The sequence below is a fragment of the Nelusetta ayraudi genome, unplaced genomic scaffold, assembly GCF_046127955.1.
Source record: "Nelusetta ayraudi isolate G7.1 ecotype Tasmania unplaced genomic scaffold, CSIRO-AGI_Nayr_v1 ptg000034l, whole genome shotgun sequence".
Classification (NCBI taxonomy): Eukaryota; Metazoa; Chordata; class Actinopteri; order Tetraodontiformes; family Monacanthidae; genus Nelusetta; species Nelusetta ayraudi.
Window position 1 is genome coordinate 6,330,974 of NW_027466084.1, and position 25,100 is coordinate 6,356,073.

The window sequence follows — 25,100 nt, forward strand, 5'->3', positions numbered from 1 at the left end:
AGATTCACTGACTTTACCTTCCTGTTGTTGAGTTGAAACTCCGCCCACCCTCCCACTTTCAGGCAGCCTGATTGTTGTTATATTTGAATCGGTGGAAACAGATTGCAAATTAATGAGGATAATAAATATTTATTGATGGCAAGGAGCTAAAACTAAGGATGGCGATACAGCCGACTAACAAAGAAAGAAAATATCCACTGTATAAATCTAAGAACTACGGTAGTCGTTATAATAATAAACACAAATACTGTCTCTACAGAAAACAAGCAGGTATCCAGAAACTGAGGATATCTTTATCATAATAAACACAAATGTTCTCTCAAAAGCCAACAAACTCCTCTAGACAAAACTTAAATACAGGTGGCCAGGCACTGCTAGACCCTGGTGGAACTACCAAAGGAAAACTAGGTGTTGTGTCCCGATTTGGGCTCAGTAGGTGAGATTTAAAATGCAGATTTTCTTCACGAGTATCAAAGACAGATATTCTCGACGTCACAGCGCGTCACACAGGAGGCGACAGCACAGCCGGCCAGCCAGCCACGCCGCTCCTGAGCTTGAGCTCTGACTGAGCGAACCACTGGACTGTTTTCTCTTAAAAGGTGATCGTTCTCCAAATTATTTAGTATCTTCTCAATACACCTATCTCTATCTGTTTGCATAAGCACAGTCGAAGCCATGGCTTCTCCCTCTCACCTCTCCTCTGTCCCTCCTCTCTCTCCTCCCGTCTTTTCTTGCTCACACTGCCAGATGCTTAGCTTTAGCTCGTCCTCAATTACCGAGTCAGGGATGTGTGTTAAATGTAGTACTATGTTAGCGCTTGAGGCGAGACTTAGCCAGCTTGAGGAACGACTTCGCTCCTTCGAGCATAGTAGTCCTGTAGCTAGTAGGGTTAGCTTAGCTGGAGCGGGGCGTTCATTCGCTAGCGTAGCGTTGGAGTCTCTAGGTCCCACTAGTTCCCCTCCCTTCGCGGCTCCCGAGCAGCCGGGAGAGGTCGGTTGGGTGACTGTCAGGAGGAAGCGTAGCCTTAACAAGCCTGCCGGGCACCACCACCATTCTCAGCACCAGGCCCTCTCCGTCCATGTCTCAAATAAGTTTGCTCCACTCAGCAGCACGCCGACTGAGATTGACACTCTGGTGATCGGTTCGTCTATAGTGAGGCATGTTAACCTAGGACAGCCATCGGCCACAGTGAAGTGCATCCCCGGGGCCAGGGCGGGCGATATTGAAGGGCATTTAAAGTTAATGGCTAAGAATAAACGGAGATTTAGGCGGATTGTAATTCACTGTGGTTTCAATGATGCACGCCTGAAATCGTCCGAGGTCACTAAGTTAAACGTAGCTTCGGTGTGCGCATTTGCTCAGACCATGTCGGACGAAGTAGTTTTCTCTGGCCCCTTGCCAAATGTTAGGAACGATGAGATGTTTAGCCGCATGTCATCTTTTCACCGTTGGCTGTCAGGGTGGTGTCCCAATAACTCGGTGGGCTTTGTAGATAACTGGAAGCCTTTCTGGGGCAAGCCTGGTCTTGTTAGGAGGGATGGCATTCATCCCACCCGGGAAGGTGCAGCTCTCTTATCTAGCAATATAGTTAAAATTTTAGCTTCCACTCACTGACGCTCCAGGGTGGAGACCAGGCAACAGAGTTGTAGTCCTATACGCTACTCTGGGCTTCTCTCACTGCCGTCCCCTGCCGTTAGTAAGTCCCCGAAGCCCTGCCAGTCTTTTCCAATAGAAGTTGTGTCGGTCCCTCGCACCTCCAAACCTCTTATACTGTGCAAATCTCCAATAGATCATAGTAACCTAGTTCGAATAGATTGTAGAAATAAGGGGGCCCGGTCGGGGGTGGCTCCAGGGTCTCCCACAAACAAAATGGTGAAATGTGGCCTTCTTAACATTAGGTCTCTACATTCCAAGGCAGTTTTAGTTAATGATTTGATTAGTGAACATAGTGTTGATATTTTCGGCCTCACAGAGCTACGTCAAGATGAATATTTTAGTCTTAATGAAGCCACTCCTCCTAGTCATATTAATACTGATAAGGCTTGTGATAGTGGTCGAGGAGGTGGCGTTGCAGCTATTTATAATTCCAATTTGTTAGTCAATCTCAAGGCTCAATCTATTTATAGTTCATTTGAGAGTTTAGCGATGTCTATTTCGTTGTCACCTGATAGGCAGGCAGATTCCGTTGAATTCATTGTTGTCTACCGTCCCCCCGGTCCATATTCTTCTTTCTTAGATGAATTTTCAGAGTTTTTGTCTACTTTAGCATTGACTAAAGACAAGATCATAGTGATTGGAGATTTTAATATTCATGTCGACATTGAGAGTGACAGTCTGAGTTCTCATTTCAAATCTATCCTCGACTCCTTAGGCTTCCTTCAAGTTGTGAATGTACCCACTCATAAGCACAGTCATACTTTGGATCTTGTGCTCACTTTTGGACTTGGTGTAGAGCAGCTGACAATCTTTCCCCGAAACGACGTTTTGTCTGACAACTTTCTGATCACTTTCGGCTTTATTGTCGCGGATCACATTCCCCAAGCAAGGTCTATAATGAGTAGAAACATTTTGGACTCTGTTGTTGCTGAATTTAAGGAGAGGCTTCCTGATCTGCTTGATGCCCTTGTACCTCTTGACATGCTTCCGGCCTCTCCCCCCACCCACTTGACTGATCTTGATCTAGACTCCTTGACAGATCGCTTTTCTTGTATTCTGAAATCAACATTGGATGATCTTGCCCCTTATAAGGTAAGTATGAAAAGGCAGGATCGATCAGCCCCTTGGTTTACTTCCTCTACTTGCAAATTAAAACAAAATTTGCGAAGGCTTGAGAGAACTTGCCGTTCGTCAAAAACAGCTTCATCCTTCAAGACTTGGCAGGATTGCTTTAGGTCCTATAAAAAAGCCCTGCGTATCAGTAGAACTTCCTACTTTTCTGCTCTTATTGACTCTAACAAGAACAACCCAAAGTTTTTATTTAGTACAGTTGCTAAGCTGACGAGGAGCCATCATTGTGTTGAGCCATGCGTCCCTACTGGCCTGTCAAGCAACGATTTCCTGAACTTCTTCCAGCAAAAAGTAGAAGGTATCAGAACTGAGATTGGGAATTCCTCGTCTTCTTTGTCTTCCACAGGTCACATGGCAGATCTTTCTCAACATGGCAACCCCAGTGTGTATTTCGGGAGTTTTCAGCAAGTTGGACTCTCGGAACTTGATTCTCTTGTCTCCTCTGCTAAGTCGACCACCAGTCTTCTGGACCCAATTCCAACCAGGCTTCTCAAGGAGGTTTCCCCATAGCTTCATTGTGTCATTCTTAGAATTATTAATCATTCTCTATCAACAGGTTTTGTCCCTAATGCTTTCAAGGTGGCTGTAATCAAGCCTCTGATCAAAAAACCCAATTTGGACTCGAGTGTGCTTTCAAATTATAGGCCAATCTCGAACCTTCCGTTTCTCTCCAAGATCTTAGAAAAAGTTGTTGCTAGGCAGCTTGTGGACTTCTTGAACGACAACAATCTACTTGAGGCTTTTCAGTCTGGCTTCAGAGTTGGTCACAGCACTGAAACTGCATTGCTTAAGGTAAGTAATGACCTCTTGTGTGCATCTGACAAAGGTCTTCTCTCTGTTCTGGTCCTCCTAGATCTCAGTGCAGCATTTGATACAGTTGGCCACAGCATTCTTCTTAGGAGATTAGAAGATACTATCGGCATCAAGGATCGCGCCTTGGACTGGTTTGGATCTTACTTGTCTGACCGTTTTCAGTTTGTTCATGTTCATAATCATTCGTCAGAACGTAGGAGGGTTAGTCATGGTGTCCCGCAAGGATCTGTACTTGGGCCACTCCTCTTCAACATCTACATGTCACCTCTTGGTGACATCATTAGAAAGCATAGCATCAGTTTCCATTCTTAGATGACACACAGTTGTACTTTTCTTTTAAGGCAAACGAGGCTCATCAGTTGGCCAAATTGGAATCTTGTCTTTGTGATGTCAGAACTTGGATGACACAGAATTTCCTGTTGCTTAATACCGACAAAACTGAGGTCATTATATTTGGATCGCGAGAGAGTAGGGACAGAGTCTTTGATGGACAAAGTGGTCTATTTGGTACTACACCCAGTTCTACTGTGCGGAACCTTGGAGTCACTTTTGATCAGGACCTGACCTTTAATTCTCATATACAGAATGTAGGGAGGTCAGCTTTCTTCCACTTAAGAAACATTGCCAAAATTCGAAGTTTTTTGTCCTTCAAAGATGCGGAAAAAATAATCCATGCTTTTGTTACGTCTAGGCTAGATTACTGTAACTCGGTACTAGCAGGATGCCCAAATTCATCCCTTAGGACATTACAGTTAATCCAAAACTCTGCGGCACGATTGTTAACCGGAACTAGAAGGAGGCAGCATATTACTCCAATTTTAGCTTCCTTGCATTGGCTGCCTGTCAAATTTAGAATTGAATTTAAGATTCTAGTTTTAACTTACAAAGCTCTTCATTCTGAGGCTCCTTCTTATATTAGGGAACTCATTGAACTTTATCATCCTCCAAGAGCCCTTCGCTCTGAGGATTCAGGTCTTTTAGTTATCCCAAAAATTTCTAGAGTTAGATCAGAAGGTAGGTGTTTCAGTTTCCTGGCACCTCTATTTTGGAACCATCTTCCAGCCTCGGTGAGGGGGGCAGACACAGTTTATTTAGGAGTAGACTTAAGACTTTCCTTTTTCTTAAAGCTTATAGTTAGACTCCATCCACTGTCAGTTAAGCTGCTGTAGGCTTACGCCGTGGAGGGAGATCTTTCGCTCCCATTACAGGGATCGTTGCTCTGTGCAGGCGGAGCCTTTATCACTCTCCTCACCCAATCAATCTTTTACTCTATCCACTCTGTCCAAGCTCTCATTATGCTTTGTACAGAATGCTCGATATGCATGATACTGCCGCAGTCTCTGTGTCCCCGGCAGGTGATGACCACTGCGCCAGGAGCTGGATTGTGCTGTCCTGGGGGTCTTGCTGTCATCGCTTCATCCCACCACCACGATTAAGACCTGGACTAGTCCTATCGGCATATTGTCCATCGAGCTAGGCTCTTGCCTTCCAAAGCATGGACACTTACACTCCACATGGACAGCAGCCTTGAATTATTTCCTATTCTTTGTGTTTATATCCGTTTTGCCTGGTTGGTGTATCTGTTTTTCACTCTGTCCTGTCTGCCACCCTGGCTCACTCTGCTCCTTTCTCTCTTTCTCTGTCTCTCCTCTATCTTTCTACTTCACCCCAACTACTCATAAGCAGATGATGGCCCTCTGGAGTCTGGTTCTGCCCTAGGTTTCTTCCCACAGGGGAGTTTTTCCCAGCCACTGTAGCATCTTGCTTGCTCCGGGGGCCCGGTTGGTTCTCTCTGATTGTATAAAGCGCTTTGAGACGCCTTTGGTTGTGATTTAGCGCTGTACAAATAAAAGTTTATTATTATTATTATTACAGAGCAAACAGCGAGCGTGACCACAAAGTGGTGTTCTGAGGGTGTCTGCCGTCGCTCTCAGGGAGCTCCAGCCTTTTTATACGCCAGCTTGCGGCAGGTGTGCTCTGAGTGGCTGCTTGTTGTTGGCCAATGCTCTTCCCTGGACTGAACACGTGATCCCCCAGGGCCAATCGACGGAGCCTGCAGACCCACACCAGGGAGTGCACCACAAGACACAGCTGGAGGGGGGGGGGGGACTAGCGGCTCACGGCCAGAACACTGATTCCGAATGGAACAACTGAATGTCAGCCGGGTCAAAGGTCAAATTCATAGGTCAAAGATGCGTATTTCCAGAATGGAAGGTGGTGGAAAGATAATTCCACTTCTGGCCTGTTCAGAAGAGAGGAATTATGTCAGCGGATCCAGGTTTGAAGTCTGTAGGACGTTTAGGAAAAAAATTATGATCTATTAAAAAAAAACTTTTTTTCTTTAATAGGAAAAGGTTTTGTTTTTTTGTTTTTTGTTTTTTTTTCCGACCTTCCAACTTGCAGAAAGTGGTTTGGACCTTTCAGACCATTTGGACGTGAATGGACACCACTTTTCTGGAACATCTTCTCCTGCTTCGGACTCAGTTCATTCAGTCTGATGTACTACTGTTGACTGCACTGCTGTTTACCTGTTTACCTGTTCACACTGCTGTTTACATTACATTACTCATACTGCACTATGAACATTTCTACCTTGACTGCTGCACCTATGTTTCTTTTATTTTTCTGTCACAGTGTAGACATATGTAGACTTGTATATATATTTTATATTTAGGTATATGTGCATATTTAAAGAATACTTGGATATCTATCTATCTAACTATCTATCTATCTATCTATCTATCTCTCTCTCTCTCTCTATATATATATATATTATGTATGCTTGTATATATATTCTTAATGTACCCCTCCACCGAGTTGCACATTGTTTATTGTTTATTGTATACTTCAGTCGAACATTGTTTATTTGTTTACCCTTTACTTTTTATTTCCTGTTGTTTTGTTTTTTGTTTTTTAACCTAAGTAGTGAGATTGAGAAAAAACAGAGTCAAATTTCCTGTTTGGCAGCACAAACTTTGCCAATAAAGCTGATTCTGAGAATCAGAATCAGCTTTATTAGTGGTCAGGGCAGGGGTGGGCAAACTATGCCCCGGGGAATACGGATGGTTCTGGAGACCAGTATGGACATCAGGGTTGTCGATGTCTATTGGAATGCGGCTACTCGCCCCAACCCAAACAACCCCAATCTGCAATTCGGCCCCCCTCTGAAATGAGTGCTTAATAATTCTCCAGTGTATTGATCAGTCTTCTGTTGTTAGGTGAGAGTTTGGTGACTATTGTGAGAGAGAGCCTGAAGTGCCGTTTCTACTGTTGTAAGCCCTGAGAGAGCTCCGGTGAGCTACATGCTACAGGGGCAAAGCCTTGTGTTTAGCCTGTTTGTGTTTGCTCATTGTGAATATATTGCACATGAATATTTTCTGTATAAACCAGTCGCAGTTGCGGTGATAGCATTTAATGTTTCAACCCACAGTGGTACTGTGTATCATTGTAAAATGTGTACAAGCAACTTATAAAATAAAAAATATTGCTTAGCCTATGATGGTATTATTTTTGATGTATTACCCTAAATAGCTCATATAATTTTCATTGAAGCTAATTAAATATATAAGTGTATTAAAACAAGTGAATTCATACAGTTTAAAAAATAAATATCCAATTAAAAAGTGAATTAAAACACTGTTAGAATACAATTGGTGATGTTATGTGTATATGTATGTTGCATTTGAATATGAGCATGTAGAGAATGAATAGGAATAGTAGTGTCATGATGAATGTGAGTCATTAGTAATTGAATGTTTTGTGCACCATGTATTAGATTGGTTTCACTCTTTGGCTGGAATAAAGATTGAGCAGCTTGGATTGTGAACCTTCCGCGGTTGAGTGGCGAGCCAAGCAAGCAACGTGACGTCCGAAGGAGAACGGGATCGACTTGAAGGAGCATCAACACCTCCTCATTCTACATTGACAGATAAGAACGTTCATCACAAAGATCTAGCCGGGTAGTAAAATAGATAGATATAGCAGAACAGACAGACACACTGGAAGCCACAGACATTGAACTGACTGACAACAGACTGACTTTTCACACAGCACTCAAACAACATTCTTTATCTCCTGACATAGGAGAATTTGACACTTTCTTTTGAACTTTATTATTTTATTGTCTTATTAATATTTGAAGAGCTCTATTTTGTTTTTGTCATAAATGTTATTGCACTGGCAAAATGTCTTGGTTTCCTGTAATAAAAAGGTTCAATGTTAAACTCAGCAACAGTGTCCAACTGCCCCAACCTAGACAGTAGTGATGTTACGAGACGCGCCGAGGCTTCGAAGCGTGTCGAGTAATGATGGGGGCGTTTCCGCGAAGCGCGTATCGAGGCTTGCTTCATTTAGGGGAGGAGCCAAAATGATGACGTCCGAAGCCTCGCCGCCCGGCTGGTACCACATGATTGCTTTTGGGAAGTGGTTAAGGTTTTGCTGCGAGGTTTAACGCCTTATATAGACCCCTCAAGCTCTATTCAAAATGGGGGTTATTGCAGTCAGTTGAGATTTGGAGAGAGTTTGGATGACTAGATTTTGGATAGCGTTTATAGTTTGGAGAGTTTGAGAGTAGATAGCGTTTAGTTTGGAGATAGTTTGGAGAGTTTAGGGAGAGAGTGAGGAGAGGAGAGGTGATAGGATGGAGCCCCCTGTCCTGTACATCAATGTCCAAGTTACACAAGCATCTATGCCAGGAGTGCCCATTACGTCGATCGCCATCTACTGGTCAATCGCGAAGTTAGTTTGGGTCGATCGCATGGAGAGAGAGAGACGCACCGCTTTAAGGCGCGCGTCCGCGTCAATTACAGAATCGTTCAGGCAGGATTAGAAAACACGGTGGATGTGGTTGATTTTGGTCATAATGTACGATGTGCTGGATTTTGTTTTTATATGTGCTGTGTTTTACAGTGAAACGTAAATGTGACGTGTCGGCTTGGGCACTGTTCAGATCAAATAAAGGAGACATGAAGCAGATTTAATTTTAAATCTGAAACTATAATGAACAAAATCAATGTATACTTTAGATACCTGCATTTTGTAGGACAGGGACAGGAAAAAGAGTTTGGCTGTTGTTTTCTTTAAATACACGCCAAACTACCGGGGTTGTCGCGTGAGCTTGCAATCCTGGCGTAAACTGATGGAGACGCCTCACTCGGAAAATGCGCTTCAAAATGCGCACGCACCGCAGACGCACCGGAGATCCTGGGAGATGCTGCTAGCAAAACGTCTGCGTTCCACACACACACACACACACACACACACACACACACACACACACACACCAATTACCCCTAACCTATGCGTTGAAAAACACAGAAATATACAGCAAAACATCTCAACGTAAACACACTTTTATTGATAAAATAAAACATAGGCAGATATAACCTTAACAATTCTAAACCATGAGTTTTCTGTGCAATGATGAGCATAAATGAACATGGGAACATGTTTACCCATTTAATCCTCTTTCTTTCCTTCTTTCTTTCTCACTGGACTACAAATATATTTCTGAATTAATATGTTTTGCTATTTTATAGTAGGTGGATCTTTTTGACTTGCTCATTTTAAAAGTAACTTGCATGTTGAAAAAGTGTGAGCACCCCTGATCTATGCCCTTTTCCAAGTTCCACAAGCACTTTCACTGTCATCTGCCTGATTACACCCATGCCATTTTCAGAAAAAAAAAATGCACAACCTGCCATATTATATTAGCATTTTCTGAACATTTGCACAAACAGAATACATTCAAAAAATGTATTCTACACATATTCTAATTTATGTACAGAAATTATTTAGTCATCAATTTTTTTGCAATTCATAGTCATTCCCAACAGACACAACAGACACAAAAATGCAATGCATCACACGTGGTTGAGACACAGCTTGCCTGTGATTGTACACTTGGCCAGTAGGTGGTGTCGTGTGCACATGACGCTTTGAGAAATGAAGCCTTTCTCCAAGCAGTTGGCTAAAGTGGTTCAATGCCTCATGAGGCTTCACCTCACCATCACTACTAGACAGTGTGCTTTCTTCATCCAGTGAAGGTTGGAGGCGTTACACTCTGATTACTGATAATGAGAAGAAACAAGTCCTTATTTGGCAGGGAGCCAAATGATCCATCCCTTCTTCCGGTGTCACCTGTTCAAACAATTTCCTGCAAGACAAGCCTGAGGTCACAGGTTCCTGTCCCCGTGCCTCCGATGGATCATAAGTTCCCCACCATGGAACTGAATGTGTTGTAGAGTTTGATGGTGGTGGCAAAGCCAGCTGCTTCTGCTGTCCATCCTCTGGTCCCCCTCTGGTCACCAGTTGATGAGGGATGTGCTTCCTTTGTCCTTCCTTGAGCTCTTTGCATTGACTCCTGCAACAATGCCTTTCTTTATGAATTGAAGAATTTGGTTGAAACTTAATTTTATTTAAAGTGTTTGTATTGTGTTTATATGTCGAAAAGAAAAAACCCTGAAATAAACTATTCCTTTTTTCATTTTCAAGTTAAGAGTATTGTGTTATTTACAGAACTTAAAGATATACATTAAAATCAATAATCTAAAATGACATTTTTAAAGAATTAACTAATGAACCCAGAAGCCCACCCTTGGTAAAGGCGTAGTGCTACAATAATATTTATAATCTGACATTCACTCCTAAGAAGGTTCTTGTAGAACCCGACAGCAGATCTTCTAATCTCAGACCAGTCTGACATTTCAAGGCCACAATCCGGGCGTAAACAGTGAATGATCTTCCTTTGTCCCTTGTTTTGCTCCAGCCCAAAGAAGACTTGAGAAGGGGCATCCATCTCAGCCACATTTAAAAAGCTAGACCTGACCAGAGCTCCGTGTGCTGACACACCTAGCAGGTTGGCTATAGCGGCCTTTTTCTTTTTGAGGGAATCTAAAAGCCATCGATTTCCAGAGGACTCTGCTAGAGATGGCAGTTCTTCCGCCTCAAACATCGGGCTAAATCTCTGGTGACATTGCCAGTCAACTGCTGGATCTGTGCCTTGCCGAAATCCCACCACTGCTGGCTGCTGGGAAAGGCAGGCCTGTTCTCCCTATGGCTCTCCCAGAAATATTTCAAAGCTGTTCTAAAAGCCTGGTTATTTAAAAGGGCAGTGTTAAAATGCCAATAGGCGCTTTTTAAAGGAATATTCTTCATAAAAAACAGTGCAGGAGACCAAGGAGTGGTCACGAAAACCCACAGGTTAAAAATATTTCAAAGGTGTGTAAAACAATAAATGTGGTCAAGTGGAGCTCAAGATGAAAAGTTTTCTTTGGAATTACTCCAGGTCTACGATTGCTGTTAAAAAGCCTCCACACGTTGGATAACTGATGTGATTTTATAACCTGTGTCATCCTGCTGGAGGAGGCCCGCTGGGGTTCTGGGTGATTCCTATCTAGTGAAGGTGACTCTTTGCAATTCAAATCACCTCCCAAAAACATCAAATCATTTTCATCACAATTTTTAACAGCATCATTTAAAATGTCTAAAAAAGCCGACCCTTCAAGCGCCTTTGTTGGGCGTAGACATTTAAAAATACAAGTTGGATATTTTCACTTTGAGCAACACACCTAGGATGATTACTTCAAAATCAAAAGAAACTGGTAAAAATCTTTGTGAAAATAAAATTCCCACCCCTCCACTACAGTTGGACCACCCATGGATAAAAGAAAAAGTACACAAGTCAAAGTCAAAGTCAAAGACCTTCTACACTTCCTCATTTTGGCTGCTGAGTTGACTTTTTACTTTGACAATGTGCTTTTTTAACCTGTAAACCTCCTGATCAGAGAGCTCATCATCAACTCTTCCACATTTCCTAGTGAGGAGTTTAGCGGATTTTAGAAAACACTTTAAGATGGGGAAAGAGATCTTCTACTATTATTAACCTCTGCCCTTTAGTTCTTTCCAAAAACCTTTGGAAAGAACCCCCCCAGTGTAGACAGAGTGTGCTGGTGACTCTTGTGACAAAGCAAGATCGCTGTCTCCCTCCTGGCTGAGAGTCACTGCTCTCCTGCTCACCTTGCTGCTGCCGCTCCCTGACTCTGTTCCCTTTCTCTTTTGTGAGATTTTAATGTCGTCATCGCTGACCATCTCCTCGTCCAATAAGGCATCCATCTGAGTTTCCACGTCAACAATCTTTACATTTTTTCCACTTTCTTCTGACTCGCCGGCTGCATCCTCCTGAACCGTCTCTTCACCTGTCCTTTCCAAACAAACAACGGGGGAAACCTCTCTCACCAACGGTACCCTCGGACCCGGTCGGCTGCAGCGGTTCCGTGCTAGCAGCGACTTCGGACCGGGCCGGCTGCGGTGGTTCCCCACCGGCGGTCGGCCTAGACCGCATTGGCCCCGCCCCACTCTTCTCTGGGCACGATGGAACCAAATGAGCCTCCGCCATTTCATGGTTTCAGATGTTGCCAAAACGACGTCATTGAAGCCATGGACTTTGAATGGAAAGGACAGGTTTAGACGGTGTGTGGAATCTTTCAAGATGATAAATACTTGCCTGCGGTGACTGACTACGTGTCTCAGCTGAGGTGATTTGCAGCCAAGCGACACCATTTTTATGGGTGAAACCAGCCGAGCAAAAGCAGATCATTCTGTCACTAATATTTCATTTTTGATCAATGGAGGAGCATTGGAAATCACTACTTTGGTAGCTGGACTGACCGGAGGGAGAACAGGAGTGAATGTGTCATGAATCACCACACCTCTCTTCACCACCTCACCCACCTAGAAATAAAACCATGGCCCCATTCATCCTGGATGGCGATTTGACACTGTGCTAAGCCACCACCTCAGCCACTGCCAAGCCAGCCTCCTCCACACTGCACGGCACTGAGGGCACCAACTGGATGGCATGACGACCAGTGAGTTGCTCCAAGTCAGCCGCTGCAGCCCCAGACACCGGCATGGTGCTGAGTCAACACACACACACACACACACACACACACACACACACAATTATCAAAAGACAGAGAGAGGAAAAACTCACACAAAAGCATAAAACAAGAAGATTTAAGCTGATAGAAGTTTTCTCACAAAAAAACCCAAATGCTCAAACAATGCACTCTCAACTCTACACACACTCTGCCATCTCAGAGAGAGAGAGAAATGGGAGAGAGAGAGGGAGAAAGGGAGGGAGAGAAGAATAGAGAAAGAGAGAAAGACAGAGGGAGAGAGAGAGATGAAAAGAGAGAGGAGAAATATGACAGCCCAAAAAAACACAACAACCAAGGACACTGAACAAATAAATGTTGCAGTGTCTCAGATTGATCACAAAACAAGTGCCCCTCCCTCACGTTGGGATCCAGGTGCGCTCTGTATCTGTTCTTAGCTATTGCACCGTGTACAATCCTCCACTGGAGGTCTGCTGCCCGTTTTTCAATGGGCAGCTTGTACAGGGACCGCCAGCTGCCTTTCGGGTAAAATTCTGGGCCAAAAAACTCAGTCCACTTCGACTAATCCAGACCCTCCAAGGAGCGCTGATTGAGGACCTTGAGGCTGATCTGATAGGCTGCCTTCCTCCCCACATTCTCAAACTTGTTGAGAAGAGAAGTTGCAAAAGAAAGCAGCTGACCTTCCTCCTGCCCATCCCCCACTGCTGGGGTGACGCTGTACTCACCCTCCTCAGTCCATTGCTCACACACAGTCTGATTTTGTGCAAATATTCTCAGGTGTGATGGTAGTGACGCACAGACCTCATCCACCACCTTCTGAAGGAGCCTGATGGAGTTGATGTTGCTCTTCTCTCTCAGGACATCCATGGACCCCACCGCCATCCTCATCAGATGGCCCAATTTAGTGCAACCAGCTTCTCTGAGGTTGGAACGCAGGCTTGCAGACTGCAGCGACCTGGTCGTGAGGAAGTCATTAAAAAACAGCAGTTCCTCAAAGAGCCACCTTTCCGGAGTCTCCTCCAAGACACGTGCAAAGTAAAATATCCTCCAAGCCTGAAGCACAGAGTGATAAAATGATGACAGTCCACCAAGGTCCACGGTTTCAAGCTGTAAAAGAAAAAGTTGCTTGTCGTAGCCCAGGCATCCAGCTCTCCACAGTAACAGTCGAGCCGTGTCAAGCCAGCCTGGACCAAAGCTGCACAAAGGTCTGTTAGCGGCTTGAAGTCGAAAAGCAGCAAGCTTGGAACAAAAGTCAATGAGCCCCTGCCCCCCTTCAGCCACAGGAAGATAAAGAGCAGCTGCCTGGACCCAGTGTTTACCAGACCAGAAAAAGTTCACGAGGGTCCTTTGGATGTCCTCAACCAGGCTTACCGGCGGTGACAAGATGGTGAACTTGTGCCAAAGAGCCGAAATAACCAAGTTATCGGCAACCAGAACCCTTCCCCTGTATGACAGCTGGGGTAGCAACCATTTCCATTTAGACAACCGAGCGCACACTTTCTCCTTAATTCCCTCTCAGTTTTTGGCCTGAAAACCCGGTGTGCCCAAAAACACACCCAGCACTTTAAGTCCCTCCTTCCCCCATTGAAGTCCTCCAGGAAGGCAGGGTGCTGTATGGCCTCCACCCTCCCAACAATAAGGCTTTGCTTTTTACCCAGTTCACCCGTGCAGAAGAGGCTCCTTGATACATTAGCAGAATTCTCTCTAAAACATTGACATCTGCCTGGCTCGTAACAAAGATGTTGACGGAACTGGCGTACACCATGTAGAACCAATCGCTGTACTTTACCCTAAAATACACCACTAGAGTCTGAGTTGGGGAATCCAAAAACTTGAAAACCTGCCGCCTCAAAAACTGCACGTTTCAGCTTTAGATCCCTGCAACCCAGGCTCACAGTTCTAAACGCGCTGGCAAATTTACCGAATCTACAGAGCTCGTTCTCCAGCAAGTTGTTGGGGATAAACGGCGGGACGCCGGAGACGGTCATCCGCGTGGAGGGTGTTGACAGCGGGGACACCTGAACGAACACGTCCCTAATAAAAACGCCCCTCTCAATCAGTTGGTGGACAAGACGCTCCTCTTTAAAGAACACCACCATAGCTTTATTCATGCGCGATGCAAAAGAGAGATTATCATGACCTACCTGCTCGCCTACAGCCAGCAAAACCTCCTCTGCAGTAACATTGCCTTCCGGAGGAACAATCTGCACTCCCTGTCTAAGAGGAGGCGTCCCGGCCGACGCCATTCCTCCAGGGAGCAGAGACACTCGACAGAAAACGCCAATCACACAGCAAACACACAAAATAAACTTTATAAAGGATGCCAGGATGCTTTGCAGCAGCACGCAAAGCAAACTGGGATACAGAAGGACGTGAAGGATAGCGGTGTAGCCTTGGAATCGGCTAACAGTAGTGACAAAGCAAGATCGCTGTCTCCCTCCTGGCTGAGAGTCACTGCTCTCCTGCTCACCTTGCTGCTGCCGCTCCCTGACTCTGTTCCCTTTCTCTTTTGTGAGATTTTAATTTTGTCATCGCTGACCATCTCCTCGTCCAATAAGGCATCCATCTGAGTTTCCACGTCATCAATCTTTACATTTTTTCCACTTTCTTCTGACTTGCCGGCTGCATCCTCCTGAACCGTCTCTTCACCTGTCCTTTCCAAACAAACAACGGGGGAAACCTCTCTCACCAACGGTACCCTCGGACCCGGTCGGCTGCAGCGGTTCCGTGCTAGCAGCGACTTCGGACCGGGCCGGCTGCGGTGGTTCCCCACCGGCGGTCGGCCTAGATCGCATTGGCCCCGCCCCACTCTTCTCTGGGCACGATGGAACCAAATGAGCCTCCGCCATTTCATGGTTTCAGATGTTGCCAAAACGACGTCATTGAAGCCATGGACTTTGAATGGAAAGGACAGGTTTAGACGGTGTGTGGAATCTTTCAAGATGATAAATACTTGCCTGCGGTGACTGACTACGTGTCTCAGCTGAGGTGATTTGCAGCCAAGCGACACCAGTACTGACCTCACACTCTCCAGTTGATAGTCTCTGCTGTGGACAAGATCCATTAGTGGCTTCACTGATGAATACTGCAGCTGGTTCCCACTCAGGTCCAGCTCTCTGAGGTGGGAGGGGTTGGACTTCAGAGCTGAGAGCAGCCAATCACAGCTGAGCTCTGACAACCTGCAGTCCCCCAACCTGAATAGAGAATAAATGATGGAGAGTTTATAATGATAGAGAGTTTTTCCAGGGTGTCATCACTCTGAAAATCAAAGTGAAATGTCGACTTCAGAATCTGACACTACAGAAAATGTCACCCTGAAATTAAATCCTCAGTCCAAAACTAATGTGTGTTGAAATGATGTTTGGTCACATGACCACTGATGAACAGAATGAAGTTTTCATATTTCTGGATGTCATTTTGATATGAATCAACCTTCAGTTCAATGTTTATTCAACATGTGTGATGAATTGTGTTTGGTGCTGAAACCATCATCCACTGGTTCCAAACCAGTACTGACCTCAGAACCTCCAGTTTACAGTCTGGACTCTGCAGAAAACCACTCAGCACCTTCACTCCTGAATCCTGCAGCTGGTTCTCACTCAGGTCCAGGTGTCTGAGGTGGGAGGGGTTGGACTTTGGAGCTGAGACCAGCCAATCACAGCTGAGCTCTGACAAAGTGCAGTCCTCCAACCTGAATAAAGAATAAATTATGGTGTGAGTGGAGTTTTCATCACTATCTCAAATTAAAAATATTAATGTCTATAACACTGTAATGTCCATTAAACCAATCAGAAGCACAACAATAATACTGAAATAATGAATCACCACAAAAAAATATTTTATATCAACCTGTTTAGTCATGTGACCACTGATCAGCTGTTAACAATGTTGGAATTCATTGATTCCTTTTGCCTCAAAGGTTCAGTGTGTAAAATCAGTGCAGATTTATTGCTGAAAGCTTCATATACAACCGTCAATATAGTTTGACGTCTTTGATTAGTAGAAAATAAAAGTCCTCTTTTTTTCCTGCCGTTAGAACGGTTCTTTATAGAAAAAGACAGGAGGTCAAAGGTCGTGGCCATCTTGCACCCCCATGTTTGTAGGCGGCTGGTTGGGAAGATGAGTTTGAGAGACAGTTTCATATTGATGGTTGGAGGCTGGAATCCTCTAATAAAGCAAGTGCTGAGAACAAATGGTTATTAAGTGACTGAAATGCAGTGGAATCTTTTCTGCATCTTGCTCATCAATACTGAACTGACTGAGATGATAGAACCTGCATTGACCCTTGACCTTCTGCTGAGTCCAGCTGGATCTATCTACAGTATCTAAGTGCTCATACAGGTGGCTAATGCTAGCGCTAGCTGAAAATCATGCTAGCACTGGACTGTCTGCTGTGACTATGACTGATTGTGATGCTAATAGATGGTTGTAATATTTATATTGATGGAACTTTATACAGAGAATTAGACACCTTTGGTGTCAACCACATCCTTTATGATGCTGGAAGGCCCCCGTAGTTCACTGGCAAGAAGGGGAGAGGGAGGGCCAGCAGGTAAGCACTGCAATCTGACCACTAGATGGCAGGATTTTACATACTGGACCTTTCAACCTAGTTTCACTCATTTCAAACACAAACCAGTGACTGCAAATTGAATTTCCAACAGCAGTTAAGTGAAAATCATGACAACAATAACAAGAGTGATAGAAGTTGTAGAGTGAAGAGGGTGAACCGACCTCAGAGTCTCCAGTTTACAGTCTGGACTCTGCAGAAAACCACTCAGCACCTTCACTGATGAATCCTGCAGCTGGTTCCCAGTCAGGTCCAGCAGTCTGAGGTGGGAGGGGTTGGACTTCAGAGCTGAGAGCAGCCAATCACAGTTAAGCTCTGACAAACTGCACCTCTCCAACCTGAATAAAGAATCAATATTTGATTTCTTCCATGGTGTAAATGTCATCTTAAGAGTCATTTCTCCCTGTTGATGATCCAGATGTGAAGCTATTGGGATCACTGAGTCATTCCCTCAAACCAGTCATTGTGTCAGTGTGTTGTCAACACAATAACAACAGCAGTGTGTCAGTCAGTGTGCAGCTAATCAGCAGTGAAGATGGAAAATAATCAGTGAGTCCTTTGTGTGCTTGTGGCTGTTTTCAGTCATCAGAGTCTCGTTACAAGTCAAACACATTCAAAGGACAAGATGAAGAAATACTGCTGCACTATTAATCTGCCTCTAATATTTCTTAACAGGATTTTCTGATCAGTCATGTGACCTTCATCACCAGTCAACAACTTCCATTGAGCTCAACGTGACTGGAGACATTTTCCACACTTTCTTCCACCATCCAAAGTCTTTTCTGGCTGCAGATTGTTGACATGAAAATATCAACATCCACTTTGTCTTGATGAGTCTTTAATATCTGCTTCAAAGTCTTCACACTGGGCGACACGGTGGCGCAGTGGTTAGCGCTGCCGCCTCACAGCAAGAAGGTCGTGGGTTCGATTCCGGGGCCCGGACCTGGGACCTTTCTGTGTGGAGTTTGCATGTTCTCCCTGTGTCTGCGTGGGTTCTCTCCGGGTTCTCCGGCTTCCTCCCACACTCCAAAAACATGCATGTGAGGTCAATTGAACATTCTAAATTGTCCGTAGGTGTGCATGTGAGTGTGAATGGTTGTTTGTCTCTATGTGGCCCTGCGATGAACTGGCGACTTGTCCAGGGTGTCCCCTGCCTTCGCCCTAAGACAGCTGGGATAGGCTCCAGCAGACCCCCGTGACCCTGAGCTCGGGACTAAGCGGGTATGGAAAATGAATGAATGAATGAGTCTTCACACTGAGCAGCGTTACACACCAGTTGTCATCTGCTGACACACTGTCCACCAGTAGAAAGCAGGAACTGACCTGAGAACTTCCAGTCTGCAGTTTGGACTCTGCAGTCCAGCACAGAGCAGCTTCACTCCAGGATCCTTCAGGATGGTCCAGCTCAGGTCCAGCAGTGTGAGGTGGGAGGGGCTGGACTGCAGAGCTGAAGACACCACTGCACACTCAAGCTCTGAGAGTCCAACACTGAATGAAGGAGAGCAGAGTGAGAAGTTGCTCCCTCCTTCATCATCATCACCACCATCATCATCATCATCATCATCGCCATCACCGTCATCACCACCACCATCATCATCATCATCATCATCACCACCACCATCACCACGATCATCATCATCACCACCATCACCACCATAACCACCATCACCACCATCTTCATCATCTTCATCATGAATGATTGAATAGTTGATTTTGGTTGACAGTGTAAATTCAATCAATCTTGTGCAATCAACTGACAACAATGAAAAAGAAGCTTCCAAAACAAATATGCACATTATAAAGACTCACAACAACAAAAACATAACAACTGTGTGAAGGAAAAAGCAGCAGGCTGAAGCCCAAGCTGATTCTTGCCTCTCCTCTACAGTCCATAAGATTAGCTGGAATAATTAGTCAGATAAAATCAAAAAGGAAAAAAAGAGAAAAACAACTCAACAAAATATGCTTGACATTATTCTTCATCATTGACTCACAATTAAATCATTTATCCTCATCATCATCAAGTATTTTGCCCTTCAAGATTTTTTCAACTCAACAAAGAAGCACACATTTTCAAATGGTCACTGATCCCATTCCAAAATGGAACTCCCAAAAAAGAAAGACATCTATATTTAACAATGCTTCTCACCTTCCATCATTCAAAGACACTCAACCCTCTGAACATGGATTGATTTTCTCTCACTTTAAAACACTGTGGGGTAGATCCTCAAAGCGATTGCGCGGCTTTTGCGCCTGAAAATCCGTGTAAATAGCACAAAAAACGGTGATTCCGATCCACAGAGGGGACGCAAACGTGAAAATCGGCTTACAATGCGCTGAGGCACAGATAGCGGCAGGGTTGCGCCAGACTGGAAGATGAATTGGAAGATCTTTGATTCTAGCACAACTCAATGATTGAGTTGTGCTTTAGGGAACTTTATTGATTATTCTGACAACTCTTTTCTGTAGTTGAATTATTATTAGAACTATTTAACCAGGTTTGTCCCTTTGAGATCCAAGATCTCTTTTACAAGAATGACCACACACACACACACACACACACACACACACACACACACACACGCACTCTATACGTACCTTCCTATCACAGCCTTCCTGCAGTTCCTCACAGCTGGAATCAGTCTCAATCTTCCCTCCATTGTTGTGTTGTACTTGTTGATGTCCAACTCCTCCAGAACCTCCTCTGACATCTGCAGCATGTAGGCCAGAGCTGAACACTGGATGGCTGAGAGTCTCTTCTCTGATCTGTTCTCTGACTGACTTGCGTGCTGACGTCTGACTTGATGCTTCTGTCAGGATAAACATCACCAGTGTTCATCTCCTTCAGGTTGTTGATGACCTTCTGTAAGGTTCCTGGATGGTTGTCAGTGAGACCCAGCAGGCCTCCTAAGAGTCTCTGGTTGGATTCCAGACTGAGTCCATGGAGAAAGCGAACAAACAAGTCCAGGTGACCGTTTGGACTCTGCAGGGATTTCTTCATCATCCTCTTCAGGAACTTATCCAGGGATTCTCCAGAGTGAACATCTCCTGTCCTCTTCCTCTTGGTGTGACAGTGGAAGCTGTAGACTGCAGCCAGAAACTCCTGGACGCTCAGATGAACGAAGCAGTAGACAGTTTTGTGGAAGATCACACTCTCTTTTCTGAAGATCTCTGTACAAACTCCTGAGTACACAGAGGCATCAGTCACACTGAGACCACACTTCTCCAGGTCTTCATTGTAGAACATGATGTTTCCACTCTCCAGATGTTCAAATGCCAGCTGGCCGAGCTTCAGAAAAAGCTCCCTGTCAGCCTCCGTCAGGTTAATGTTGTCTTTTGGTTTCTTCCTTGAGAAGAATGAGAATGAGAACATGTCAGTCAGCATCTTTGACCACTTCAGCTCCTGTGGACCTGTGGTCTGATGCTCTCCTCCATACTTGTGCTGCTTCCTCTTGGTCTGGACCAGCAGGAAGTGTGAGTACATGTCAGTCAGGGTCTTGGGCAGCTCTCCTCTCTGCTCTAAGCTCAACATGCTCTCCAGAACTGTGACAGTGATCCAGCAGAAGACCGGGATCTCACACATGATGTGGAGGCTCCTGGAGGCCTTGATGTGGGAGATGATCCTGCTGGACACATCTCCTCTATCTCTGAACCTCCTCCTGAAATACTCCTCCTTCTGGTCATTGGTGAAGCCTCGTACTTCTGTCAGCCTGTCCACACATGACGGAGGGATCTGATTGGCTGCTGCAGGTCTGCAAGTTATGCACAGCAGAGCCGAGGGAAGCAGATCTCCTCTGATCAGGTTTGTTAGCAGGACGCTGACTGACTTCTTCTGAGTGACGTCAGTCACCACCTGGTTCTTCTCAAAGTCCAGAACCAGTCTGCTTTCATCCAGGCCGTCCAAGATGAAGAGAAGTTTGCAGACATGCAGCTGCTCTGCTGTGAGCTTCTCTAACGTTGGATGGAAAACATGGAGAAGCTCCAGAAGACTGTAGTGCTGCTCTTTGACCAAGTTGAGCTCATACTGAGCATAGTCTGATGATTTGACTGACTCTCTTCATTTGAGCCTGTGTGGCATTGCCAAACCAGCAGATGGCAGCAAAGGTGACCATGCTTTCAATAAAAGAACAGCACCAAGCCACAGTTGCAACCCTGAAGACTGAAGCAGGGAGGCAACGAGAGCATTTTGACAGTCTTGGTGTGAGCCAGGCGGGGATGGAACCCACAACCTACCAGTCTCAGCTGCTTAGGGACTGGACTGGAAGCTGGAAGTTGTTGTTTGCGTTCCTGGAAGAGTGTTTTTCACAGAAGGCTGCTGGACTGACAGCAGGCCGGCACATCGTCCAGCAGCTGCTGTTTCCTGCTCAGCACTATTGCTGTTGTTCCACTTGCCAATAAAATATCTCCACTTCTGCTGAACCCACTGACGTCACGCAAACTCTGTGCTGAAGCTCAAGATCCACATCATCCAATTGATGTTTCTGGATGCTTTCAATTTTGGAGGTGTTTCACAGTCATGTGACCCAAAGGAAAGAGAAACACTGTTTGCTGTCTGCTTTGTTTGTTTTGGTGCTTGGCAGAGACCTCCAATGAGATGAAAATTCAACTACAGAAAATAAAAGTGTCATTCTTACAAGAGACAGGTGAACCAAACTATGGTCTGTGGCCCCTTCCAGGCCATTGCAGCCACAACCAGTGCAGTTGACAACAACTCCAAGAAGAAGATCACTGCACATTTGCCTGCAAGTTAACAATAATGACAGGGAGCAACAGTGTAGTAGTACTGCAGTAGTACTGTAGTACTGCAGGTTGGTCTCCAGAACACTTGTCAAGGGTCTGGGACTCTGAGGCATTTTTATTGCTTCTACACTTGGCAGCGGGACGGCTTGACTGGTGAGATGGGCATGATGGGAAATGACACTATTGACCAGATCAGGACTAAAATATTGATCCGCCCAATATGTGGATTCTCAAATTAATACTCCAGTCATCTGAGGCCTTCCATTGTTTCTCTGGGGTACAGCCAGATAGAAATGCTCAAACTCTGAATGACTGCTGCCTGCCTGCCTGCCACATCACACCAGTCTGTTGCACAAACTGTCCACTGCCTGGCCGCATCTGGAGCACAAGCTAGAAATCAGCTTTGCACTTCCTGCTGCTGCACAGTGTTCTTCTGTCTGATCAGCCCTTCTCCCCCTCAGGCTGCAGCTGTAGTGGTGACTTCAAGCCGACATCCAACATTAAAAGGAACAGAACTACAACCTGTTAACAAGGCACAATAATATTGAAGCACCCTGCTAAAGTATACATATGTATATTTTTATACATATATATGCATGAATATCAAATCAAGTGCAAAATATAAATCAAAGTATATACACAAAATTATACAAATTGGTTATTTGACCAATTTTAAAGTTTTGCTCATTTCCTTCCTGAAATCCACCTTGAAATCCCACCCCCAGTTGGGATCAGGATAATCCAGTTCTTTTTGGATCAAAGTTATCCAGATCCTACTGAAATGTTTTGAACAACACAAACTGAAGGTTTGATCCAGATTAAAATTAGGATTGGATTACATCATCTAATCTGATTTCAGAATCCTTCTTTCCCTTTGGAACCCATTTTCAAGATTCCATCCAATCCCATAACCAAAATCCAATCAGATTACCAGTGAAGTTGTGGGTGGGGCCAAGGCTGATGGTACCGATTTATAGCAAGGTGTTGATTTTTCAACATTAGGTGTTGATGATCAAGCAGGTGTTGTAATCAACAGCTCTGCTGAGTCAGCGGTTCATCTGTATTTCCGGGACAAAGGCCGCTCCTTCCAAGACTCAAAGGTCCAGATTTTAGACACAGAAGACAGATGGTTTGAGAGAGGAGCGAAAGAAGCCACCTGTGTCCACCTAGAGCAACCCTCTGTGAACACAGAGGAGGACTCCTGCTGCACCGCTCACTCACACTGCTGCTGCTGCTGCCGCCTCCAGCCAACATGCAGCCTGATGGAGAAGCATTTGGACTTTCAGCTGCTCTTGTGATATTTTTTGATTCTTAGATTCTCTGATCAGTGTTTCTGCTCCCACTTCCCTGAAATCACATGACGCTGTGTTGAGTTGAAGTGCAGCCATGCCCCTCTCTCTCTGCCAGGGTGCATCAAACGTGGCTGTGGCTCCCAGGAGCAGTTGGAGTGCAACAGGTCAAGATGGTCCGGTCCTCAAGGATGCTCACTCCATCAAAAGACAAGGGCAGCAAACATTGTGTCAGAAGCAGTGGCAGGAGAACAGTGGCAGAAACTGCACTCGGAGCAGAACACAGTGCAGGACAAAGCAGTGATGGACAAATGAAGCTTGTGGGAAACATCCAAGCACTGGAGCCACTGCTTCAAAATGGCTGAAAATGACTCCAAGCTGCAGTAACACTGCCCTCTGCTGGCCAAACACACACACACACGTCAAAGCTTCTCTGCAGGGAAACTATATATATATATATATATATATATATGTGTATATATATATATATATATATATATATATATACATATATATATATATATATATATATATATATATATATATATATATATACATATATATATATATATATATATATATACATATGTATATATATATGTAGAAGCCATTATTGCCTCTGACTTGAGTGCTGTGCGGCTCTGTTTGTCTTTGTCCACTGTACGGAAGCGCTTGCCACCTCTACCCGCTTCTTTTTGAACTCACGGTTGTGGAGATGTGCTGCAGCCTGGACCAGCTGTCATAGGGCAAATGTTAGAAAAGTCAAATATGCAAAATACTCCTTCTGGATGGAATGTGCTCCATCAATAAAGCTGCCTTACCTTGCCTTGAAACTTACATTATGGTCACTAGAAATCAATAATAAACACATCAAATCCATTGGAATTAACCACACTCACACCTACAGCAACCTTGAAAAACATCTCCAGGCTGTTCACCTGCACGCAGTCATTCAAGTATTTGTATGCACTTTCTAACAATGGCAGGAGATGGCAGCAGACCTGAAGAAATCAAGCATCTTTATCTTTCATCTACAACCTTTCCATTGATAGTCATCACTTTTTGTGTTGTTTTTCTTTGTTCCATGTTTAGCCCTGACAAATTTTCTTTCCTGGATGATCCTGAAATTAAAGCCCTCAGGGTGGCGCTGCAAATTTTAACTGTGAGTTTTTGTCCCCAGTTATTCCTCACAAAGCAACATTCACGGAGACAGTTTTTCTTCTATGTTTTCCAGTACTCCTGTAGACAACTGACAAACTGTACAAGGCCTCCACAGACGCCTGTGGAAACGCGCTTTCAAACCCATGCAGAGAAATTGGAGGAGAAAAAAGAAGACCAGATCTCCATTGACTTTCTCAATGGTAAGATGCCATTGTATATTTGTTATTATGGTGTATATTTGTCACCATGTAGGTGCACCTCATTAATTCATGTCTGTTCATGCAACCCTGACTGATTTTTCCTGTATTTTTTCTCTGTTGTTTATACATGGACAGTTTGAGCATGGGGCCGCCACAGGACAAGGCTCCTCAGAGCCCTGGCGATAGAGCAGCTCTGAAGCAGAGCAGGTTATCGCAGGGCCAAGACCCCATTGTTCTTCCTATCTTTATTTCTCAGTGTTATTCTTCCGCCGCTATTTTCCACCCAAATTTGAGCCCCTGAACATGCAGGGTAACTCAGCAAATTTTGCACACAGGTCAGAAGTGGCCAAAGTTTTCATCTATTAAAGAATGGGATCAATCTGAGCAATAGCGCCGCCTACATAGACCAAAAGACTAAATTGGCAAAAGCGCTCCCTACATAGACCAAAAGACTAAATTGGCTATAGCGCCCCCTATGTAGACCAAAAGACTAAATTGGCTATAGCGCCCCCTATGTAGACCAAAAGACTAAATTGGCTATAGCGCCCTCTAGGAAGGTGGTAGGGCCACCACAGGACAAGGCACCTCAGTTGGACGGTGGGGGCCACAGAAGCAGAAATTCAGGTTGCAGCAGATTGTTTAG

General features: G+C 44.7%; 3 protein-coding genes and 1 long non-coding RNA gene across 4 annotated transcripts in view; 2 read left to right on the top strand and 2 right to left on the bottom strand.

The window, feature by feature from the left end:
• The first annotated feature begins 505 nt into the window (after window positions 1-505).
• Window positions 506-1,959, top strand: LOC142892479 (uncharacterized). The gene has a single exon (XM_076032675.1). The coding sequence runs from the start codon at window positions 676-678 to the stop codon at window positions 1,612-1,614; it is 939 nt and encodes a 312-aa protein (XP_075888790.1). The 5' UTR covers window positions 506-675; the 3' UTR covers window positions 1,615-1,959.
• Window positions 1,960-6,768: 4,809 nt separating this feature from the next.
• Window positions 6,769-7,992, top strand: LOC142892195 (uncharacterized). The gene is made up of 3 exons (XR_012927387.1): window positions 6,769-6,893; window positions 7,405-7,786; window positions 7,875-7,992. It is a non-coding gene; the product is annotated as an uncharacterized LOC142892195 (long non-coding RNA).
• Window positions 7,993-13,058: 5,066 nt separating this feature from the next.
• LOC142892515 (uncharacterized) overlaps window positions 13,059-25,100 on the bottom strand; it is a 153,591-nt gene continuing 141,549 nt past the window's right edge. The window contains exons 6-11 of the mRNA XM_076032729.1: window positions 17,232-17,405; window positions 15,518-15,691; window positions 14,968-15,151; window positions 14,393-14,515; window positions 14,152-14,307; window positions 13,059-13,550 (exon numbers count right to left, since the gene is read on the bottom strand). Of these exons, the coding sequence (XP_075888844.1) occupies window positions 13,059-13,550; window positions 14,152-14,307; window positions 14,393-14,515; window positions 14,968-15,151; window positions 15,518-15,691; window positions 17,232-17,405 (1,303 nt within the window). The remainder of the gene's footprint in view (window positions 13,551-14,151; window positions 14,308-14,392; window positions 14,516-14,967; window positions 15,152-15,517; window positions 15,692-17,231; window positions 17,406-25,100) is intronic.
• On the bottom strand, window positions 19,394-21,252 carry LOC142892516 (protein NLRC3-like). Its single transcript, XM_076032730.1, has 4 exons — window positions 21,202-21,252; window positions 20,468-21,091; window positions 19,869-20,389; window positions 19,394-19,403 (listed from the first exon to the last, which is right to left on the bottom strand). The coding sequence occupies exons 1-4, from the start codon at window positions 21,250-21,252 to the stop codon at window positions 19,394-19,396; spliced, it is 1,206 nt and encodes a 401-aa protein (XP_075888845.1).

Bases quoted from the DNA above. Each gene is read 5' to 3' on its own strand.
- LOC142892516 (XM_076032730.1), bottom strand. From the start codon at position 21,252: ATGCTCTCGTTGCCTCCCTGCTTCAGTCTTCAGGGTTGCAACTGTGGC. The intron at 21,092-21,201 runs GTGCTGTTCTTT...GACTATGCTCAG, and splicing joins AGGGTTGCAACTGTGGCTTG to TATGAGCTCAACTTGGTCAA. The intron at 20,390-20,467 runs CTGAAGTGGTCA...GACAACATTAAC, and splicing joins AGACCACAGGTCCACAGGAG to CTGACGGAGGCTGACAGGGA.
- LOC142892479 (XM_076032675.1), top strand. From the start codon at position 676: ATGGCTTCTCCCTCTCACCTCTCCTCTGTCCCTCCTCTCTCTCCTCCC.